This window comes from Dendrobates tinctorius, unplaced genomic scaffold, assembly GCF_039654945.1.
Source record: "Dendrobates tinctorius isolate UK_male_01 unplaced genomic scaffold, ASM3965494v1 ptg000163l, whole genome shotgun sequence".
NCBI lineage: Eukaryota > Metazoa > Chordata > Amphibia > Anura > Dendrobatidae > Dendrobates > Dendrobates tinctorius.
In genome coordinates, this window is record NW_027361830.1 from 7,276,970 (window position 1) to 7,301,031 (window position 24,062).

Here is a 24,062-nt window from a genome sequence, read left to right on the forward strand (position 1 = left end):
CTTAGTTCCGGGGTTCTTTGCGTCCATCGCCTCTCTCCTCAGTTCAGGAGTGATCGTGCCTGTTCCTGAGTCAGAACTGTTCACAGGGTTTTACTCAAACCTGTTTGTGGTACCGAAAAAAGGGTGGTACAGTTCGCCCCATCTTGGACCTCAAGTTACTCAACAAGACAGTCCGACTGCGTCATTTCCGAATGGAGTCTCTTCGGTCGGTAATCGCTTCCATGGAGACGCAGGAGTTCTTGTGTTCAATAGGCATCTTGAATGTCTATCTACATGTTTCCATTTTCTCCGGCCATCAAATTCCTGCGTTTCGCCAGGAACATTACCAGTTCGTGGCACTGCCGTTCAGTCTCGCCACCACACCCAGAGTATTTACGAAGATCATGGCAGCGTTGATGGCCTTGTTGAGAATCAGAGGTCTCGTTCTTTTTCCGTACCTCGACGACATTCTGATCAAAGCTCCATCCTTTCATCAAGCTCGCCAAAGTCTTACCATCGTCCTCTACACCCTGTCCAATTTCGGGTGGCTCTTCAACAAAAAAGTCCTGCCGTGTTCCGACACAACATCTTGTGTTTCTGGGTCTATTGTTCGACACTCGTCGATCGAAGGTTTTTCTCCCACAAGAAAAGATTTGCTCCCTGCAGCGGGATGTACGATCGGTGCAGATCTTACGACTTCCATCACTCCGGACAACCATGAAAGTCCTGGGAAAGATGGTGGCGGCGACAGAGGCAGTTCCCTTTGCCCAATTTCACTCCAGACCTCTCCAACACGCCATAATGTCTCGGTGGGACAGGTGTGTTCTCTCCCTGGACCACCCATTTCGTCTTTCATACCGGGTCAAGCAGTCCCTAAATGGTGGTTGACGTCTCCTCTCATCTCCCTAGGACGGTCATTCCTCCCCTTTCACTGACAGATTGTGACATCGGATGCCAGCTCCTCGGCTGGGGGGCAGTGTTCCGCAAACACTGTTCAGGGTCGATCGACTCAGGAGTCAGCTCAGCCGATCAACGTCCTTGAGATACGAGCGATTTTTATCTGTCTCTCGTTCACTGGGAGAGGGTTCTCAAGGGCCTGCCTATCTGGATTCAGGCAGACAATGCCACAGCGGTGGCATATGTCAACCGCCGGGGGGGGGGACACGGAGTGTCTCAGCCCTGGCAGAAGTGTCCAAGATTCTTCATTGGGCAGAGATTTCAGTACCGGCAATATCTGCGGTGCATATTCCCGGCGTGGACAACTGGGCCGCCGATTTTCTCAGCCGCGAGGGTCTCGCGGCGGGAGAGTAGTCCCTACATCCGGAGGTATTTCTTCAGCTTTGCCGTCGTTGGGGAATCCCGGACGTAGATCTGCTAGCTTCTCGCCTCAACAGGAAAGTCCCACAGTTTGTATCCAAGGCTCGAGATCCTCTAGCACTAGGCGCCGATGCTCTGGCCATTCATTGGTCGCAGTTTGAGCTCCCCTACCTGTTCCCTCCCCTGCCTCCTTCCCAGGCTGTTGAAGAAAATCAAGGCGGAAGGAATTCCAGTCATCCTCTTCGCCCTGAATTGGCCCAGAAGGTCTTGGTTTGTGGTCATCGTCAACCTTCTCGCGGACTCCCCCTGGAAGCTTCCAGACAGGGCAGATCTGCTGTCTCAAGGTCTGACTTGCCACCCCAATTCTCGGCCGCTCAATTTAACATCGTGGTTGTTGAGACCGAGGTTTTGAAACGATCAGGCTTTTCGGATCGAGTTATTCATACCATGATCCGGGCCAGAAAGCCATCGTCTTCCAAAATGTATTACTGTACTTGGAAGGCCTATTTCACTTGGTGCGAGGCCAACGACATTCCGCCCATGCAATTTTTGCTTCCTTCGGTTCTGGCGTTTCTTCAGGCAGGGCTTGATGCAGGCCTTGCCCTCAACTCTTTAAAAGGTCAAGTTTCGGCGCTGTCCATTTTATTTCAGAAGACGTTGGCATCCCGTCCTCAGGTCAATACCTTCCTTCAAGGAGTGGCCCATACGGTTCCTCCGTACCGAGCGCCAGTAGATTCTTGGGATCTTAATCCGGTTCTCGAGGTTCTGCAAGGTCCTCCCTTTGAACCTCTCAGGGAAGTTTCCCTATCTCTCCTTTCATGGAAAGTAGCCTTCCTAGTAGCCATCACCTCCATCCAGCGCGTGTCGGAATTGGTGGCCCTCTTGCCGCTCTCCTTTCTTGGTACTCCACCAGGGCAAGGTAGTTCTGCGGTCTCGGCCCTCTTTCCTTCCTAAAGTGGTGGCCACATTCCACCTGAATGAGGATATTGTTCTCCCGTCCTCTTGTCTGGGTCCAACTCACCCTCGGGAGCGCTCCTTAAACAAGCTGGACTTGGTCAGGGCAATGAAGGTCTACCTAGCTAGGACGACTCCTTTGCGGAAGACAGACTCTCTTCATCATTCCGGATGGAGCGCGAAAAGGTCAGCCGGCCTCCAAAGCTACGATTGCTCACTGGGTCAGGTCGGCAATTTTTGAGGCCTACCGGGTCAAACATCGAGTGGCCCCTTCGGGAATTAGAGCGCACTCTACCCGGGCAGTGGGTGCCTCCTGGGCGATACGTCACAGACTTCCGCGCTGCAGCTTTGCAAAGCTGCAACCTGGTCATCGGTTCACACGTTTGTGAAATTCTACAAGGTCCACACCTACGCTTCGGCGGACGACAGCCTAGGTAGAAGGATCCTGCAGGCTGCGGTAGGGAGTCCGCTGGCCTGATGGAAGTTTGTGGGTTTTTTTTTTTTTTTGTTTTGTTTTTTTTTTCTCCCCACCCCAGGGACTGCTTTGGGACGTCCCATGGTCTCTGTGTGCCCCAATGAGGCGAAAGAGAAAACAGGATTTTTGGGTTGCTTACCGTAAAATCTGTTTCTCGGAGCCTTCATTGGGGGACACAGCACCCTCCCATGTTCTACAACTCCTGTTATTATGTTTGTTGCTTGTTTACAGTTGAGTTGTTCTGTTTTCAATCTATTCTGTTACTTCTCCTACTGCTTTCTCACTAACTGAGGAATTTCCTGCCGGTCTGTGGGGTGTACACTGCGGAGGAGGAGCTAACCTTTTTTTGTGCATAGTGTCAGCCTCCTAGTGGCAGCAGCATACACCCCATGGTCTGTGTCCCCCCCCCCCCCCCCCCCCCCCAATGAAGGCTCCAAGAAACCTTTTACGGTAAGCAACCCAAAAATCCTGTTTATAGAAGAAAAAAGTTTGTTTTGTGTAAAAGCACCAAAACCTAAAAAAATACAAGTGGGGTATCCCTGTAATTGTACTGACCCAAAGAATAAAACGGCCTTATCAATTTTACCACACGCAGAACTGTATAAAAAAAAAAAAAAAAAAAAAAAAAAAAAATTCTGAATTGCTGTTTTTTTTTCTCAATCTACCTCCTAAAAATCGGAATAGAAAGCAATCAAAAAATGTCATGTGCCCAAAAATGGTACCAATAAAAACCTCAACGTGTTCCCCGAACAACAAGTCCTCATATGACTGTCTGCCGACATATGGAAAAATTATCTGTCTTAAATATGGGAATGCAAAAAAACCAGTTTTTGCAATAAGTGTAGTTTAGTGTGTGATGGCAGCCAAACATAAAAACCCAATATAAATCTGGTATCGCTGTAATTGCACCGACCAAAAGAATAAAGTCATCTAATCACTTATACTGCACGAGGAACAGCATAAAAAAATAACATAAAGCTAATTTGTCACCTGCTGGGGTTTTGTTTTGTTTTGTTTTTTTTTTTTTTTTTTTTTTTCTTAATTCTGCCTCCCAAAGAGGCGCTTACACCGGGGTTTCCGTATAAATCTCTGAAGTACGTTATTCAGACGGGACCTCCGGTGGAAGATTCTCTGAGGCAGATGGTGTCACTGTGGACACCGTCTGACCTGTGATCTGGCGGTGTCCAACTTTTTAGATGAATATAAAAGCACTGTCAGCCTCAGTTTTGTGCACTTCTGAAAAGGACAGCCCTGCACAGAGGCCAGACTGAGTCCAGAGTAGCTCTGCTGCCTCATTATAGTGAATGGATCCCGCGGGGGTTTCATCTGAATCACGTCACTCAGAGATTTGGATGGAAACCCTAACGTAAGTGCTCAGCGTAAAGCGCCGGAAAAATGTAGTCTTAAATTTTGTTAAATATTCCAAATGAAAGCTTCCACTTGGTCTGCAAAAAAAGCAAGTCCTCACTCAGATCTGTCATCTTAACGGAAATATAGGGGGCTTCCACGTTACTGGTAGCACAAAGGCCCTGGAAAAGCAAAATGGCTCCTCGCCCCTCAAAAGAAATTCAGAAAATTCTGAGCCCCAGTGTGACTAAACCACATTTAGCGCCCACATGTATGGCATTTCTGTAGTCATGAGAGCCCACCTAATTTGCGGGTGCGTGTCTCCTTAAGCATGAGCTGGGCATAATGTACTGGTCACTACAGTGGCATTGTGCAATCTCCACTCAGCAACTTCCAGAAACAAGTAGTAGTGGATAACACTCATGGAGTCTAAATCGTTACTACACCTGTAGATAAATTCCCAAAGAGCTATAATTCCTAAAATGGGGTCACTTGAGGGGGAATTCTGCTTTACTAGCACTTGGGTGCTCTGTATATGGAGTCCTTACGCCATTCTAGGCAAATAGTGCTCCTTCCCTCCCGAGTCTCACCATGTAGCTATGCAGTACTGTACAGCCACATATGGCATATGTCTGCATTGAGCAGAAATCGTGGGATAAATTCTGGTGCCATTTGTACACATTTCACAATATGAAAATGTAAAATTTGGGGCTAACAGTCTTGGTGGTAGAAATGTAAATTAATTTTTCTTCACTGTCCAATGCTCTAAGTCTGACATGCCTGTGGTGTCAATATGATCACTGCACCCCTAGATGAATTCACTAATTGGTTTATTTTGTAAAATGGGGTCACCATTGGGTTCTGCCATTCTGGCACCTAATGGGCTTTGCAAATGTGACCTGGCACTGTCCAACCAGACCAGAAAAATCTACATATGGCTCTCCTTCCCTTCTGAGCTTTGCACTCTGTCTCAAAAGTAGTATTCCCTGACATATGGGGTATTTGTGAGCTGAGGAGAAATTGCATAACAAATTTTGGGGTGCATTTTCTCCTGCCATCCTTTTGAAAATGCAAAATTTTGGGCTAAAAAAAAAAACTTGTGGTTTAAAATATATTTCCCAATGAAGGCTCAGAGAAAACTTGTGTGAAGCAGAAGGTGCTCACCACACATCTATATAAGTTCCCTGAGGGGTCTAGTTTCCAAAATTGTATCACTTGTGGGAAATGATATTTATTAACTATTTTGTGTGACATGACTCTGATTTAAAGGCTGTGGTGTAGTAGTGACCACTCTGTCCGCTAGGGGGCGCTGTGTGGTTGTCCCAGGACGAGAGTATAAGCATTTCCAGTGTCCTTTCTCGTCTGGGAGAGATGGGGCTGTCTTCCTGACAGCAAGGAACGCTGTGTTGAATGGCTGCACGTGCCTGATTCCCTGGAGGGAATGAACGTCTGCAGCATGATGAAGGAACTATGAGGAAACCCTGACGTGTGTGAGATAACTGAGGCTGAAGAGCCTGTGTATGCATAACCTGTGTGACCACAGGATAAGCAGAGTGAAGCTCTGTCATGGACGTTATGCTGATGTTATGAAGTTTATGTTGCTGCTGTGGGTTTATGATGATAAATAACCCACATGGACTATGATTGTTTATGGAAAACCCGTGCCGGATGTGGTTTTGTGGCTGCTAAGCGAGTATCCCCTACTTGAATAACAGCGCTACCTTACAAGGCATAAAAATTAAGTTTGAACATTTTTGCCAAATTTCGTTTTTTTTTTTTGTTTTTTTTTTTTTTTTCCCCCACAAATAAATACAAGTCATATCAAAGAAGTTTTTTCCACTATCATGAAGTACAATGTCATGAAAAAATAGTCTCAGAATCAGCGGGATCCATTGAACGCGTTCCAGAGTTTAACATATAAAGTTACACTGAACAGAATTGAAAAATTGACCTGGTTAGTAAGGTGAAAAGAGGCTTCGGTGTAAAGAGGTTAAGTATTTCATTTTTTTTTTTTTTTTTCTTTAGGTTGTGTTGTGTATATCAGTTGACGTGTCCAAAGATTACAGACAAGTAGAAAATGTCATAAAACAGGTAAGGTAACTTCTATATTTTGTGATTCCTATGTATAATTTGGGCATTATCATTGAATGCAAGTGTACATGTCTCCTTTATGCCCTGTGATATCTGCATAATGGAAGTGCTATTTTACTAGCAGGAAGGATGTTAGTGTCCCTTCATTGTCCCCACCGAATATATTTGGGTCTGACTAGTTTCTCTCATGATATCCAACAATTTTAGCAGACAAAATAGCGCATCATGCTTTTTGTTTTGTTTTTTTTTTACAGAGAATACCCAATGTCATCATACCCTCTAAGTTCATTTTGGAAGGGTTTGTCCTTTTGTTTCTGCATCACTTAAACGCTACGTGGGCACATAGCCTAAGTCCGGACACTGAAAACCGGATTCCTTCCCAGAAATCGTGCGTTTTTTTCCGCGCGATTTCACCGCATGTGATATTCAAGCACTTTCCCAGCGATTTGAAGCATCGCTTGGAAAGTGATTGACAGGTTGGTCACACTCGTCAAACATAGTGTTTGACAAGTGTGAGCAGCTTTTTACTATTGAGGCTGCCTATGCGGCCTCAATAGTAAAAGATAGAATGTTAAAAATGATAAAAAATCGGGGTATATTTACCTTCCGACGTCCCGTGCTGTCTCTGCGACTCTCCCGTTCCCAGCGATGCCTTGCGAGACCTGTGATGACGTTGGTCTCGCGTTGCTATAGCGATCTCACGAGACCACGTCATCACAGGACCTTGCCGCAAGGCATTACTGAGAACGCTGAGGCCGGGAAGGCAGCACGGGACGTCGGAAGGTAAATATACCCCGATTCATAATTATTATTTTATTTTTTTTTTATTTTTTTTTACAGGGCTATGGTACCCAGGGCCTGGAGGACAGTCTCCTCTCCTCCACACCGTGGGTACCAACCGCACATGAGACTCTTAACTTCGCGCATGGTGGGCATAGCCACATGCGGGAAGTAAGCGATTCTCATGCGTTTGAATGGGTGCGGAATCGCAGCAATTCTTTGCGATTCCGCACAAAAGAATGAGCATGCTGCGATTTTGTTTTTTTTTTTTTTTCCCGCGATTCGATTCCGCCGCGGAAAAAAGCGCAGCATTAGCACAGCATGTGCGGAATGCCATAGGAATGCATGGGGGGCGTTCTGTACATGATTTTTAAACGTTTTCGCGGCAAAAATGCTTAAAAATCGCATCGTGGGCACACAGCCTAAATGTTCCTATAATAAAGTAATGCGTTCCTCATTAAGGTCAATGGAGAAATGCTGCAATGTATAGTTTATGCAGTTCATGGTGGGTGGTAAAAGGGCACTTGGTATCAGCAGCAGTTCTGCACTTGGTATGCATATAAAGTATACCACCTACCAGATGACACCAATAACCTATGTAGATCCAGCCTGAATGGTTGAAGTTGTGTACTTTATAACAATGAGGAGGTCATTGACATTTATATAGAAAACTAACAATACTGCTGAGGATCTAGTTTACAGACTTGTACATAATATGATAGCTGCATTATTTGTTTTAGGCTCAGGAAAAGCTTGGACCAGTGGATATGTTGGTGAACTGCGCTGGCACATCAATTGCTGGAAAGTTTGAGGAGATAGACATTGATCGTTTTTCAGTAAGTTGTTTTTTATTTAGTTTTTTTACCTTTTGTGTATATTCACACAGGTTGGTGATGGTGCAGCAAAAATAAATAACGACAGGAAAATAAAATTAAAGTGCATGTTAATCTGTAATTGTGGGAAGAAAAGTCCCGCACCACACCAAACTTGAATCACCAAGTTAAGTTGCATGTTCACCAAGATATATGCATTGATTCAGCCTTTACTCGTCCCTCTCAATGCATGTATCCGCGTAAACGACGACTACTTTTGCATCATGTCTTGAGCGCTGCAGATCTTCTTTTTACAGTTTTTGGAAGTTTAGACGAGGACATTATACTGCTCTTCACCCTATTATTGTACTGCTAAGGCCAGGTTTACATGTCCATTATCCATAGTCTGTGCTTCAATCACAATACCCGGATGGGCTGGCAGTGTAAAATGAATTGCCTGATGGGCAAAGTTCAGGTGAGAGGCTTGACTGGCATTGTGATCCAAGCATTCGTGTATCATGGACACATGAACCTAGCTGAAAGAAGAATGCTATTTGAAGAATGGATCTCTTTTGGCAAGTGGTAATTTAGCAGAGAAACACCACCTTGGTGGCATACAAGACCTTAATATCTTGTAAATTTAAACTTGATCCTATGGAGTGAGAAATTATTTATGTATTTTCATAGCCCTAATAAGTGTTCTTGTTTCCATAGTGATCCATGTCAGAATTGCTGTGGGATCATTTTTTAACCCTTTAGTGACAGAGCCACTTTGGTACTTAATGACCAGGCCAATTTTTACAACTCTGACCACTGTCATTTTTATGAGGTTATAGCTCTGGAACACTTCAATGGATCCCACTGATTCTCAGATTTTTTTCGTGACATATTGTACTTCATGTCAGTGGTAAAATTTATTCGATATGACTTGAGTTTATTTATGGAAAAAAAAAAACACGTAAATTTGACAAATTGAGAATTTAGCAATTTTCAAACTTTTAAATTTTGTACCTTTAAATCAAACATTGGTGTCACAAATAGTTAATAAAAAAAACATTTCACACTTGTCACCTTTACATCAGGACAATTTTGGAAACCTTTATTTTTTTTTGTTTTGTTAAAACGTTAAGGGTTAAAAGTTGACCAACGATCTTATTTTTCCAACAAAATGTACAAAACCATTTTTTTGTAGGGGCCACCTCACATTTGAAGTGCGTTTGGGGGGATCAGTATAACAAAATACCCAAAAGTGACACCATTGTAAAAACTGCACTCCTCAAGGTACACATAACCACATTCAAGAAGTTTTTTAACCCTTCAGCTGCTTCACAAGAATTGAAGCAATGTGAAAGGAAGAAAATAACTTTTTTCACAAAAAATTTACTTTGGAACCATTTTTTTTTATTTTCACAAGGGTATCGGGAGAAAATGGACCACAAAATTTGTTGTGCAATGTCTCCTGAGTACGCTGATACCCCATATGTGGGGGGAAAAGCCACTGTTTGGGTGCATGGCAGGACTCAGAAGGGAGGGAGCACTGTTTGACTTTTTGAACGCAAAATAGGCTGGAATCAGTGGTGGCGCCATGTTACATTTGGAGACCCCCCCTCCGATGTACCTAAACAGTGGAAACCCCCCAATTCTAACCCCAACACAGCCCTATCTCTAATCCCTAACCACAACACTAATCCTAGCTTTAGCCTAACTCTAAGGCTGTGTTCACACGTTGCTTTTTTTTGCGTTTTTACCAAATAAAACGCTTAAAAGTAGCTTCCCATTCATTTTAATGAATTCCACACTTTCTGTGCATATTGATGCGTTTTTTTTCCGTGAAAAAACAGCATCGCAGAAAAAAATGCAGCATGCTCATTAATTTTCCAGAAAGTTCCGCATTGCTAGCTATTTTCTAGGTGACTGGGACCGCTCCGGAAAAGAACGCATTAAAAATGCGTGCTTTTTGCACAAAAAAGTGCAGAAAATGCGTGGAAAACTTGCAGAAAAAACGCGCGTTTTCTGGGAAGGAGTCAGGTTTTCATGCAGAAATTTTCTGCGTACGTGTGCACATAGCTAACCCTAATGGAAAAATGGAAATAAATAGTTTTGTTTTATTGTTTTTCCGTAACTAAGGGGGTGATAATGGGGGGGATTTATTTATTTTTTTTTTTTTTTTTTTTTTTTTTTAATTTTGATCACTGTGATAGGGAGTATCACAGTGATCAACATGAACGAATAGGAAAAAGTTCCTACTGTTGCAGGGTGCCAGCCAGCAGATCTCGGTGGGGACACTGCACATGTGCCCGCCATATTCTCCCGGAAGAAGATGCCAGCATCCCGGGGGACTTCATAGGGGGTTTCAGGGAAAACTGAGGTACCGAGGGGATAGGGGGACCCTACTTTTCTCTCCTCTGATGTGCGATCACATCAGAGGAGAGGGAGAAATTAATTGGAAAATCTGACTTTTTTTTTATTTTTGCAGTCACCGTTATACCATTAACCCCTTCACCCCCAAGGGTGGTTTGCACGTTCATGACCGGGCCAATTTTTACAATTCTGACCACTGTACCTTTATGAGGTCATAACTCGAACGCTTCCATGGATCCCGGTGATTCTGACATTGTTTTCTCGTGACATATTGTACTTCATGTTAGTGGTAAAATTTCATTCAAATAACTTGCGTTTATTTGTGACAAAAATGGAAATTTGGCAAAAATTTTGAAAATTTCGCAATTTTCCAACTTTGAATTTTTATGCCCTTAAATCAGATACGGCACACAAAAAACTTGATAAGTAACATTTCCCACATGTTTACTTTACATCAGCACAATTTTGGAACCAAAATTTTTTTTTGTTAGGAAGTTATAAGGGTTAAAAGTTGACCAGCGATTTCTCATTTTTACAACACCATTTTATTTTTAGGACCACATCACATTTGAAGCCACTTTGAGGGGTCTATATGATAGAAAATACCCAAAAGTGACACCATTCTAAAAACTGCACCCTTAAGGTGCTCAAAACCACATTCAAGAAGTTTATTAACCCTTTAGGTGCGTCACAGGAATTTTTTTGGATATTTAAAAAAAAAATGAACATCTAACTTTTTTTTTCATAAAAAAAATAATTCAGGTTCAATTTTTTTTATTTTACCAAGGGTAACAGGAGAAATTGGACTGCAAAAGTTATTGTGCAATTTGTCCTGAGTACGCAGATACCTGATATGTGGGGGGGAACGACTGTTTTGGCGCATGGCAGAGCTCAGAATGGAAGGAGCGCCGTTTGACTTTTTCAATGCAAAATTGGCTGGAATTCAGATCGGACGCCATGTCACGTTTGGAGAGTCCCTGATGTACCTAAACAGTGGAAACCCCCTACAAGTGACCCCATTTTGGAAACTAGACCCCCCAAGGAACTTGTCTAGATATGTGGTGAGAACTTTGAACCCACAAGGGCTTTACAGAAGTTTATAACGTACAGCGGTACAATTAAAAAATCATATTTTTTCCACAAACGATCTTTTCACCCCAATTTTTATTTTCCCAAGGGTAACAGGACCCTAAAAGTTATTGTGCAATTTGTCCTGAGTACGCTGATACCCCACATGTGGGGGTAAACCACTATTTGGGCGCATGGCAGAGCTCGGAAGGGAAGCAGCGCCATTTGACGTTTTTGGCTGGAATTGAGATCGGACACCATGTCGCGTTTGGAAAACCCCTGATGTACCAAAACAGTGGAAACCCCCCACAAATGACACCATTTTGGAAACTAGACCCCCCAAGGAACTTATCTAGATGTGTAGTGAGCACTTTGAACCCCCCAGTGCTTCACAGAAGTTTATAACGCCCGGGCGTGAAAATAAAAAATCCGTATTTTTTCCACAAACATGATCTTTTAGTCACCATTTTTTTTATTTTCCCAAGGGTACCAGGAGAAATTGGACCCCAAAAGTTGTTGTCCAATTTGTCCTGAGTATGCTGATACCCCATATGTGGGAGAAAACTACTGTATGGGCACACGTCGGGGCTCGGAAGGGAAGTAGTGACGTTTTGGAATGCAGACTTTGATGGAATGGTCTGCGGGTGTCATGTTGCCTTTGGAGAGCCCCTGATGTACCTAAACTATTGAAACTCCCCACAAGTGACCCCATTTTGGACACTAGACCCCCCACGGAACTTATCTAGATGTGTGGTGAGCACTTTGAACCCCCAAGTGTTTCGCAGAAGTTTAGAACACTCGGACGTGAAAATAAAAAAATCATATTTTTTTTTCCACAAAAATGATATTTTTGCCCCCAATTTTTTATTTTCCTAAGGGTAACAGGAGAAATTGGACCCCAAAAATTGTTTTGCAATTTGTCCTGAGTAGGCTGATACCCTACATGTGGGGGTAAACCACTGTTTGGGCGCATGGCAGAGCTTGGAAGGGAAGGAGCACCATTTGACTTTTTCAACTCAGAATTGGCTGGAATTGAGATCAGACGCCATGTTGCATTTGGAGAGCCCCTGATGTGCCCAAACAGTGGAAACCCCCAATTATAACTCCAACCCTAACCCCAACACACCCCTAACCCTAGCCCTAACCCTAAGGCTGTGTGCACACGCTGCGGATTTTGCTGCGGTTCAGCAGCAGTTTTGGCCGCTGCGGACCAGCAGCAGTTTTTGCTGCGGTGTACAGTACCATGATTCCCTATGGGAATCAAAAACCGCAGTGCAGACGGTGCGGAATTTTCCGCGCGGATTATCTGCGGTTTTCAATCCGCAGAAAGAATTGACATGTCAATTCTTTCTGCGGATTCCCCTGCGGTTTGCCATCTCCTCTATTGAGGAGATGAAAAACCGCAGGACAAAACCGCAGAGCAATCCGCAGGTAAAACCGCAGGTCTTTTGACCTGCGGTTTCACCTGCGGATTTTACAAAATCCGCGCGGATGAATCCGCACCTAATCCGCAGTGTGTGCACACAGCCTTACCCTAACGGGAAAATGGAGATAAATCCTTTTTTTTTTTTTTTTTTTTTTAGCTTTATTATTTTTCCCTAACTAAGGGGGTGATAACGGGGGGGTTTGACTTACTATTTATGGCGGTTTTTATGTTTGGCGGCTGTCACACGCTAAAAGACGCTTTTTATTGTAAAATAGTTTTTGCATCACCACATATTGAGAGCTATAATTTTTCCGTATTTTGACCCACTGAGTCATGTGAGGTTTTATTTTTTGCGGGACGAGTTGACGTTTTTATTGGTACCATTTTCGGGCACGTGACATTTTTTGATCGCTTTTTATTCCTATTTTTGGGACGCAGAATGAACAAAAACCAGCGTTTCATGAATTTCTTTTGGGGGGGTGCGTTTACACCGTTCCGCCTGCGGTAAAATTGATAAAGCGGTTTTATTCTTCGGGTCAGTACGGTTACAGCGATACCTCATTTAGGTCGTTTTTTTATGTTTTTGTCGGTTTTATGCAATGAAAACTATTTTATATAAAAAATTATTTTTGCATCGCTTTATTCTGTGAGCTATAACTTTTTTATTTTTTCGCTGATGATGCTGTGTGGTGGCTCGTTTTTTGCGGGACAAGATGACGTTTTCAGCAGTACCATGGATATCTATATGCGTCTTTTTGATCGCGCGTTATTACACTTTTTGTTTGGCGGTATGATAATAAATCATTATTTTTTTGCTTCGTTTTTTATTTTTTTAAGGGGTTCGCTAAAAGGGTTAACTAATGGGACAGTTTTATAGGGCGGGTCATTACGGACGCGGCGATACCTAATATGTGTACTTTTATTGTTTTTGGTTTTTTTTTATTATTTCCAAAAAATGGGTTTATTGGGGGACTATTTTTTTTTTTTTTTCTAATTTATTTGGCGATTTTAAATTTATTTTTATTTCTTTTTATTTTTTTTTTACTTTATTACATAGTCCCAGGTGGGACATCACTGTCCTGTGACAGATCGCTGATCTGTCACATCACAGATCACTGTGACAGATCAGCAATCTGTCACAGGCATTGAAGAAGACTTCCTCTTGCCTGCGCTTTGCAGGCACTGAGGAAGCCAGCTTCCTCAGGTCCCCAAAGGCCCCCGTCGCCATCTTGGATTCGGGGGCCTGGAGGATAGGAGCCCCCCGCAGCAGCGCTGCACATTGCGCTGCCGTGGGGGGCTCAGGGAAGCACGGAGGGAGCCCCCTCCCTCCCGATGCTTCCCTTTAACTCCCGGTACACCGCGATCATGTTTGATCGCGGTGTGCAAGGGGTTAAGGTGTCGGGGGCGGTCCGTGACCGCCCCTGACACATAGTGCCGGGTTTCAGCTGTGATAATCAGCTGACACCCGGCCGCGATCAGCGGCGCTCACCATGTGGGCGCCGCTGATCGCGGTAGACGTACTATCCCGTCCACGGTCATATGGGCCCGGGTACCGTGGACGGGATAGTACGTCGGATGTCGGGAAGGGGTTAATAACAGCAATTGCAACACCGGGGTCAGTAAAAACCGACCCGAATCATTTTCTCTGGGGTCTGCCACCCCTGGTAGCTGAGACCTCGGAAAAATTCCGACTCTGGGGGGTGCTATACCCTTATTCCTCAGCGCTGTTAAAAAGCAGCGCTGTGGTTGAAGTATCCTTAAAGGGAATCTGTCACCCCTTTTTTTTTTTTTTTTGAGATATCGTATAATGATATTCAACTGTGTGTCGCGTAAGGATTCTCTTAGTACTTTTGCTTCTCCCTGACCCCGCACCTTTCATGCATAAATTACCTTTTTTATATCAGTTCAGATGTATGTAAACTGCCATGGTCCGGTCTGATGGGCGGGGCTTATTCACATGCTCCCCCCTCCCTGTCTTGAAGTCTGAACTGAGAAAAGTAAGTTAATGTGTATGCACAATGTAAGTGCATATTAACACATGACCATTAACCAGAGAAAACAAAAAGCAAAAAACACAAATAAAAAGTGAAAAATAAACTGCAAATAATGCATAAAGGTAATAATAAGGGTATTTAGTAAACATAATTTTGATCAAAATAATGTACAAGCCATCCCACCACGTCACGGCAACCCTTGTGGGACAGTCCTACTCTAGTATTTAAAACCTTTTCACTTGCCAAGTGACGTGAATGTGAACAAGGATTGAGTGACTGAACCACTAGTAAAAGCATAGGCCAGACTGGAGGGTGAAAGTGAAAAGGTTTTAAATACTAGAGTAGGGACTGTCCCACAAGGGTTGCCGTGACGTGGCGGGATGGCTTGTACATTATTTTGATCAAAATTATGTTTACTAAATACCCTTATGATTATTACCTTTATGCATTATTTGCAGTTTATTTTTTATTTGTGCTTTTTGTATCAGCCTAGGTAACTTCAATATCGGGCAGAAAACTTACTAAAAGGATGATACATATATAAGTTAACCCTTTAGTGGCAAGCCACAGCTTAGCAGAAAACTAGTTGGTCTGTGAGAATCTAACTGCTGAGTCCTGTACTGATGAATAGAACGGTGAAATTGTAGCCCTGTCAGGATGGAGCTGCAATGCACATGTTTGACCATTGCTTTTATTCATCCCTTTTTCCAAGCAATGCAATTTGGTTTTTCTGTAGCCCCCATAGAGAATGAATGGGGCAGAGGTGGAGAACCACCTCGTACTTGACTAAATCAATGGCCCTTCTTTTAATAAGCCGATCTGGTGTAGCATGACTCGCTTGAGTTGGCACCAGAGGGAGCTGTGCGCCAGCAATCACTGATGGGTGTCAGGTGATTCTGTCAGCTGACACCTGGCTCTCAGTGCCTGCACTGCATCCTGTACATTTAACCCTAAATGCTGCAATGGGTGAGATTGCAGCAGAGAGCAGGCAGAGGGAATGACGTCCCGATCGTGGCCAGGGTGAATAGATGTAGTCATGACATCCGGGTCACCAGACACTAAGAAGTTTGTCACATCATGATCGAACCGTGTCTGCAAGGCTGACGGGCTATAAGGTATATCAATATTCCTGCAATGCTATACCTTTCAACTGTGACCATACTACAGTAAGGCAAAATCCCATTGTAGGACTGTTTTAAAAAAACAAAAAAGTGTATGTGTGTGTATATATATGTGTGTGTATATATATATATATATATATATATATATATATATATATGTACAGTCCCGCCCACTCCGCATAGCCACATTCACTATAATATCCCACACCAGCCAGAGCTACTGGACTACTTCCCCCTAATATCCCACATCACCCCTTCAGCCAGAGCCATTTTACTACTACCCCTAATGGCTGACATCATCCCTTCAGCCAGAACCACCGGACTACTACCCCTAATATCCCATATCGTGATTGGTTTGTGATGCACACATAATACACAAAAATATAATCTCTATCTCTCTATCTCTCTATCTCTCTATCTCTCTATCTCTCTATCTCTCTATCTCTCTATCTCTCTATCTCTCTATCTCTCTATCTCTCTATCTCTCTATCTCTCTATCTCTCTATCTCTCTATCTCTCTATCTCTCTATCTCTCTATCTCTCTATCTCTCTATCTCTCTATCTCTCTATCTCTCTATCTCTCTATCTCTCTATCTCTCTATCTCTCTATCTCTCTATCTCTCTATCTCTCTATCTCTCTATCTCTCTATCTCTCTATCTCTCTATCTCTCTATCTCTCTATCTCTCTATCTCTCTATCTCTCTATCTCTCTATCTCTCTATCTCTCTATCTCTCTATCTCTCTATCTCTCTATCTCTCTATCTCTCTATCTCTCTATCTCTCTATCTCTCTATCTCTCTATCTCTCTATCTCTCTATCTCTCTATCTCTCTATCTCTCTATCTCTCTATCTCTCTATCTCTCTATCTCTCTATCTCTCTATCTCTCTATCTCTCTATCTCTCTATCTCTCTATCTCTCTATCTCTCTATCTCTCTATCTCTCTATCTCTCTATCTCTCTATCTCTCTATCTCTCTATCTCTCTATCTCTCTATCTCTCTATCTCTCTATCTCTCTATCTCTCTATCTCTCTATCTCTCTATCTCTCTATCTCTCTATCTCTCTATCTCTCTATCTCTCTATCTCTCTATCTCTCTATCTCTCTATCTCTCTATCTCTCTATCTCTCTATCTCTCTATCTCTCTATCTCTCTATCTCTCTATCTCTCTATCTCTCTATCTCTCTATCTCTCTATCTCTCTATCTCTCTATCTCTCTATCTCTCTATCTCTCTATCTCTCTATCTCTCTATCTCTCTATCTCTCTATCTCTCTATCTCTCTATCTCTCTATCTCTCTATCTCTCTATCTCTCTATCTCTCTATCTCTCTATCTCTCTATCTCTCTATCTCTCTATCTCTCTATCTCTCTATCTCTCTATCTCTCTATCTCTCTATCTCTCTATCTCTCTATCTCTCTATCTCTCTATCTCTCTATCTCTCTATCTCTCTATCTCTCTATCTCTCTATCTCTCTATCTCTCTATCTCTCTATCTCTCTATCTCTCTATCTCTCTATCTCTCTATCTCTCTATCTCTCTATCTCTCTATCTCTCTATCTCTCTATCTCTCTATCTCTCTATCTCTCTATCTCTCTATCTCTCTATCTCTCTATCTCTCTATCTCTCTATCTCTCTATCTCTCTATCTCTCTATCTCTCTATCTCTCTATCTCTCTATCTCTCTATCTCTCTATCTCTCTATCTCTCTATCTCTCTATCTCTCTATCTCTCTATCTCTCTATCTCTCTATCTCTCTATCTCTCTATCTCTCTATCTCTCTATCTCTCTATCTCTCTATCTCTCTATCTCTCTATCTCTCTATCTCTCTATCTCTCTATCTCTCTATCTCTCTATCTCTCTATCTCTCTATCTCTCTATCTCTCTATCTCTCTATCTCTCTATCTCTCTATCTCTCTATCTCTCTATCTCTCTATCTCTCTATCTCTCTATCTCTCTATCTCTCTATCTCTCTATCTCTCTATCTCTCTATCTCTCTATCTCTCTATCTCTCTATCTCTCTATCTCTCTATCTCTCTATCTCTCTATCTCTCTATCTCTCTATCTCTCTATCTCTCTATCTCTCTATCTCTCTATCTCTCTATCTCTCTATCTCTCTATCTCTCTATCTCTCTATCTCTCTATCTCTCTATCTCTCTATCTCTCTATCTCTCTATCTCTCTATCTCTCTATCTCTCTATCTCTCTATCTCTCTATCTCTCTATCTCTCTATCTCTCTATCTCTCTATCTCTCTATCTCTCTATCTCTCTATCTCTCTATCTCTCTATCTCTCTATCTCTCTATCTCTCTATCTCTCTATCTCTCTATCTCTCTATCTCTCTATCTCTCTATCTCTCTATCTCTCTATCTCTCTATCTCTCTATCTCTCTATCTCTCTATCTCTCTATCTCTCTATCTCTCTATCTCTCTATCTCTCTATCTCTCTATCTCTCTATCTCTCTATCTCTCTATCTCTCTATCTCTCTATCTCTCTATCTCTCTATCTCTCTATCTCTCTATCTCTCTATCTCTCTATCTCTCTATCTCTCTATCTCTCTATCTCTCTATCTCTCTATCTCTCTATCTCTCTATCTCTCTATCTCTCTATCTCTCTATCTCTCTATCTCTCTATCTCTCTATCTCTCTATCTCTCTATCTCTCTATCTCTCTATCTCTCTATCTCTCTATCTCTCTATCTCTCTATCTCTCTATCTCTCTATCTCTCTATCTCTCTATCTCTCTATCTCTCTATCTCTCTATCTCTCTATCTCTCTATCTCTCTATCTCTCTATCTCTCTATCTCTCTATCTCTCTATCTCTCTATCTCTCTATCTCTCTATCTCTCTATCTCTCTATCTCTCTATCTCTCTATCTCTCTATCTCTCTATCTCTCTATCTCTCTATCTCTCTATCTCTCTATCTCTCTATCTCTCTATCTCTCTATCTCTCTATCTCTCTATCTCTCTATCTCTCTATCTCTCTATCTCTCTATCTCTCTATCTCTCTATCTCTCTATCTCTCTATCTCTCTATCTCTCTATCTCTCTATCTCTCTATCTCTCTATCTCTCTATCTCTCTATCTCTCTATCTCTCTATCTCTCTATCTCTCTATCTCTCTATCTCTCTATCTCTCTATCTCTCTATCTCTCTATCTCTCTATCTCTCTATCTCTCTATCTCTCTATCTCTCTATCTCTCTATCTCTCTATCTCTCTATCTCTCTATCTCTCTATCTCTCTATCTCTCTATCTCTCTATCTCTCTATCTCTCTATCTCTCTATCTCTCTATCTCTCTATCTCTCTATCTCTCTATCTCTCTATCTCTCTATCTCTCTATCTCTCTATCTCTCTATCTCTCTATCTCTCTATCTCTCTATCTCTCTATCTCTCTATCTCTCTATCTCTCTATCTCTCTATCTCTCTATCTCTCTATCTCTCTATCTCTCTATCTCTCTATCTCTCTATCTCTCTATCTCTCTATCTCTCTATCTCTCTATCTCTCTATCTCTCTATCTCTCTATCTCTCTATCTCTCTATCTCTCTATCTCTCTATCTCTCTATCTCTCTATCTCTCTATCTCTCTATCTCTCTATCTCTCTATCTCTCTATCTCTCTATCTCTCTATCTCTCTATCTCTCTATCTCTCTATCTCTCTATCTCTCTATCTCTCTATCTCTCTATCTCTCTATCTCTCTATCTCTCTATCTCTCTATCTCTCTATCTCTCTATCTCTCTATCTCTCTATCTCTCTATCTCTCTATCTCTCTATCTCTCTATCTCTCTATCTCTCTATCTCTCTATCTCTCTATCTCTCTATCTCTCTATCTCTCTATCTCTCTATCTCTCTATCTCTCTATCTCTCTATCTCTCTATCTCTCTATCTCTCTATCTCTCTATCTCTCTATCTCTCTATCTCTCTATCTCTCTATCTCTCTATCTCTCTATCTCTCTATCTCTCTATCTCTCTATCTCTCTATCTCTCTATCTCTCTATCTCTCTATCTCTCTATCTCTCTATCTCTCTATCTCTCTATCTCTCTATCTCTCTATCTCTCTATCTCTCTATCTCTCTATCTCTCTATCTCTCTATCTCTCTATCTCTCTATCTCTCTATCTCTCTATCTCTCTATCTCTCTATCTCTCTATCTCTCTATCTCTCTATCTCTCTATCTCTCTATCTCTCTATCTCTCTATCTCTCTATCTCTCTATCTCTCTATCTCTCTATCTCTCTATCTCTCTATCTCTCTATCTCTCTATCTCTCTATCTCTCTATCTCTCTATCTCTCTATCTCTCTATCTCTCTATCTCTCTATCTCTCTATCTCTCTATCTCTCTATCTCTCTATCTCTCTATCTCTCTATCTCTCTATCTCTCTATCTCTCTATCTCTCTATCTCTCTATCTCTCTATCTCTCTATCTCTCTATCTCTCTATCTCTCTATCTCTCTATCTCTCTATCTCTCTATCTCTCTATCTCTCTATCTCTCTATCTCTCTATCTCTCTATCTCTCTATCTCTCTATCTCTCTATCTCTCTATCTCTCTATCTCTCTATCTCTCTATCTCTCTATCTCTCTATCTCTCTATCTCTCTATCTCTCTATCTCTCTATCTCTCTATCTCTCTATCTCTCTATCTCTCTATCTCTCTATCTCTCTATCTCTCTATCTCTCTATCTCTCTATCTCTCTATCTCTCTATCTCTCTATCTCTCTATCTCTCTATCTCTCTATCTCTCTATCTCTCTATCTCTCTATCTCTCTATCTCTCTATCTCTCTATCTCTCTATCTCTCTATCTCTCTATCTCTCTATCTCTCTATCTCTCTATCTCTCTATCTCTCTATCTCTCTATCTCTCTATCTCTCTATCTCTCTATCTCTCTATCTCTCTATCTCTCTATCTCTCTATCTCTCTATCTCTCTATCTCTCTATCTCTCTATCTCTCTATCTCTCTATCTCTCTATCTCTCTATCTCTCTATCTCTCTATCTCTCTATCTCTCTATCTCTCTATCTCTCTATCTCTCTATCTCTCTATCTCTCTATCTCTCTATCTCTCTATCTCTCTATCTCTCTATCTCTCTATCTCTCTATCTCTCTATCTCTCTATCTCTCTATCTCTCTATCTCTCTATCTCTCTATCTCTCTATCTCTCTATCTCTCTATCTCTCTATCTCTCTATCTCTCTATCTCTCTATCTCTCTATCTCTCTATCTCTCTATCTCTCTATCTCTCTATCTCTCTATCTCTCTATCTCTCTATCTCTCTATCTCTCTATCTCTCTATCTCTCTATCTCTCTATCTCTCTATCTCTCTATCTCTCTATCTCTCTATCTCTCTATCTCTCTATCTCTCTATCTCTCTATCTCTCTATCTCTCTATCTCTCTATCTCTCTATCTCTCTATCTCTCTATCTCTCTATCTCTCTATCTCTCTATCTCTCTATCTCTCTATCTCTCTATCTCTCTATCTCTCTATCTCTCTATCTCTCTATCTCTCTATCTCTCTATCTCTCTATCTCTCTATCTCTCTATCTCTCTATCTCTCTATCTCTCTATCTCTCTATCTCTCTATCTCTCTATCTCTCTATCTCTCTATCTCTCTATCTCTCTATCTCTCTATCTCTCTATCTCTCTATCTCTCTATCTCTCTATCTCTCTATCTCTCTATCTCTCTATCTCTCTATCTCTCTATCTCTCTATCTCTCTATCTCTCTATCTCTCTATCTCTCTATCTCTCTATCTCTCTATCTCTCTATCTCTCTATCTCTCTATCTCTCTATCTCTCTATCTCTCTATCTCTCTATCTCTCTATCTCTCTATCTCTCTATCTCTCTATCTCTCTATCTCTCTATCTCTCTATCTCTCTATCTCTCTATCTCTCTATCTCTCTATCTCTCTATCTCTCTATCTCTCTATCTCTCTATCTCTCTATCTCTCTATCTCTCTATCTCTCTATCTCTCTATCTCTCTATCTCTCTATCTCTCTATCTCTCTATCTCTCTATCTCTCTATCTCTCTATCTCTCTATCTCTCTATCTCTCTATCTCTCTATCTCTCTATCTCTCTATCTCTCTATCTCTCTATCTCTCTATCTCTCTATCTCTCTATCTCTCTATCTCTCTATCTCTCTATCTCTCTATCTCTCTATCTCTCTATCTCTCTATCTCTCTATCTCTCTATCTCTCTATCTCTCTATCTCTCTATCTCTCTATCTCTCTATCTCTCTATCTCTCTATCTCTCTATCTCTCTATCTCTCTATCTCTCTATCTCTCTATCTCTCTATCTCTCTATCTCTCTATCTCTCTATCTCTCTATCTCTCTATCTCTCTATCTCTCTATCTCTCTATCTCTCTATCTCTCTATCTCTCTATCTCTCTATCTCTCTATCTCTCTATCTCTCTATCTCTCTATCTCTCTATCTCTCTATCTCTCTATCTCTCTATCTCTCTATCTCTCTATCTCTCTATCTCTCTATCTCTCTATCTCTCTATCTCTCTATCTCTCTATCTCTCTATCTCTCTATCTCTCTATCTCTCTATCTCTCTATCTCTCTATCTCTCTATCTCTCTATCTCTCTATCTCTCTATCTCTCTATCTCTCTATCTCTCTATCTCTCTATCTCTCTATCTCTCTATCTCTCTATCTCTCTATCTCTCTATCTCTCTATCTCTCTATCTCTCTATCTCTCTATCTCTCTATCTCTCTATCTCTCTATCTCTCTATCTCTCTATCTCTCTATCTCTCTATCTCTCTATCTCTCTATCTCTCTATCTCTCTATCTCTCTATCTCTCTATCTCTCTATCTCTCTATCTCTCTATCTCTCTATCTCTCTATCTCTCTATCTCTCTATCTCTCTATCTCTCTATCTCTCTATCTCTCTATCTCTCTATCTCTCTATCTCTCTATCTCTCTATCTCTCTATCTCTCTATCTCTCTATCTCTCTATCTCTCTATCTCTCTATCTCTCTATCTCTCTATCTCTCTATCTCTCTATCTCTCTATCTCTCTATCTCTCTATCTCTCTATCTCTCTATCTCTCTATCTCTCTATCTCTCTATCTCTCTATCTCTCTATCTCTCTATCTCTCTATCTCTCTATCTCTCTATCTCTCTATCTCTCTATCTCTCTATCTCTCTATCTCTCTATCTCTCTATCTCTCTATCTCTCTATCTCTCTATCTCTCTATCTCTCTATCTCTCTATCTCTCTATCTCTCTATCTCTCTATCTCTCTATCTCTCTATCTCTCTATCTCTCTATCTCTCTATCTCTCTATCTCTCTATCTCTCTATCTCTCTATCTCTCTATCTCTCTATCTCTCTATCTCTCTATCTCTCTATCTCTCTATCTCTCTATCTCTCTATCTCTCTATCTCTCTATCTCTCTATCTCTCTATCTCTCTATCTCTCTATCTCTCTATCTCTCTATCTCTCTATCTCTCTATCTCTCTATCTCTCTATCTCTCTATCTCTCTATCTCTCTATCTCTCTATCTCTCTATCTCTCTATCTCTCTATCTCTCTATCTCTCTATCTCTCTATCTCTCTATCTCTCTATCTCTCTATCTCTCTATCTCTCTATCTCTCTATCTCTCTATCTCTCTATCTCTCTATCTCTCTATCTCTCTATCTCTCTATCTCTCTATCTCTCTATCTCTCTATCTCTCTATCTCTCTATCTCTCTATCTCTCTATCTCTCTATCTCTCTATCTCTCTATCTCTCTATCTCTCTATCTCTCTATCTCTCTATCTCTCTATCTCTCTATCTCTCTATCTCTCTATCTCTCTATCTCTCTATCTCTCTATCTCTCTATCTCTCTATCTCTCTATCTCTCTATCTCTCTATCTCTCTATCTCTCTATCTCTCTATCTCTCTATCTCTCTATCTCTCTATCTCTCTATCTCTCTATCTCTCTATCTCTCTATCTCTCTATCTCTCTATCTCTCTATCTCTCTATCTCTCTATCTCTCTATCTCTCTATCTCTCTATCTCTCTATCTCTCTATCTCTCTATCTCTCTATCTCTCTATCTCTCTATCTCTCTATCTCTCTATCTCTCTATCTCTCTATCTCTCTATCTCTCTATCTCTCTATCTCTCTATCTCTCTATCTCTCTATCTCTCTATCTCTCTATCTCTCTATCTCTCTATCTCTCTATCTCTCTATCTCTCTATCTCTCTATCTCTCTATCTCTCTATCTCTCTATCTCTCTATCTCTCTATCTCTCTATCTCTCTATCTCTCTATCTCTCTATCTCTCTATCTCTCTATCTCTCTATCTCTCTATCTCTCTATCTCTCTATCTCTCTATCTCTCTATCTCTCTATCTCTCTATCTCTCTATCTCTCTA

At 41.6% G+C, this 24,062-nt stretch overlaps 1 protein-coding gene across 1 annotated transcript in view; it reads left to right on the plus strand.

The window, feature by feature from the left end:
- Positions 1-24,062, plus strand: part of KDSR (3-ketodihydrosphingosine reductase) — a 71,953-nt gene that overhangs the window by 9,471 nt on the left and 38,420 nt on the right. The window contains exons 4-5 of the mRNA XM_073550175.1: positions 6,098-6,163; positions 7,684-7,779. Of these exons, the coding sequence (XP_073406276.1) occupies positions 6,098-6,163; positions 7,684-7,779 (162 nt within the window). The remainder of the gene's footprint in view (positions 1-6,097; positions 6,164-7,683; positions 7,780-24,062) is intronic.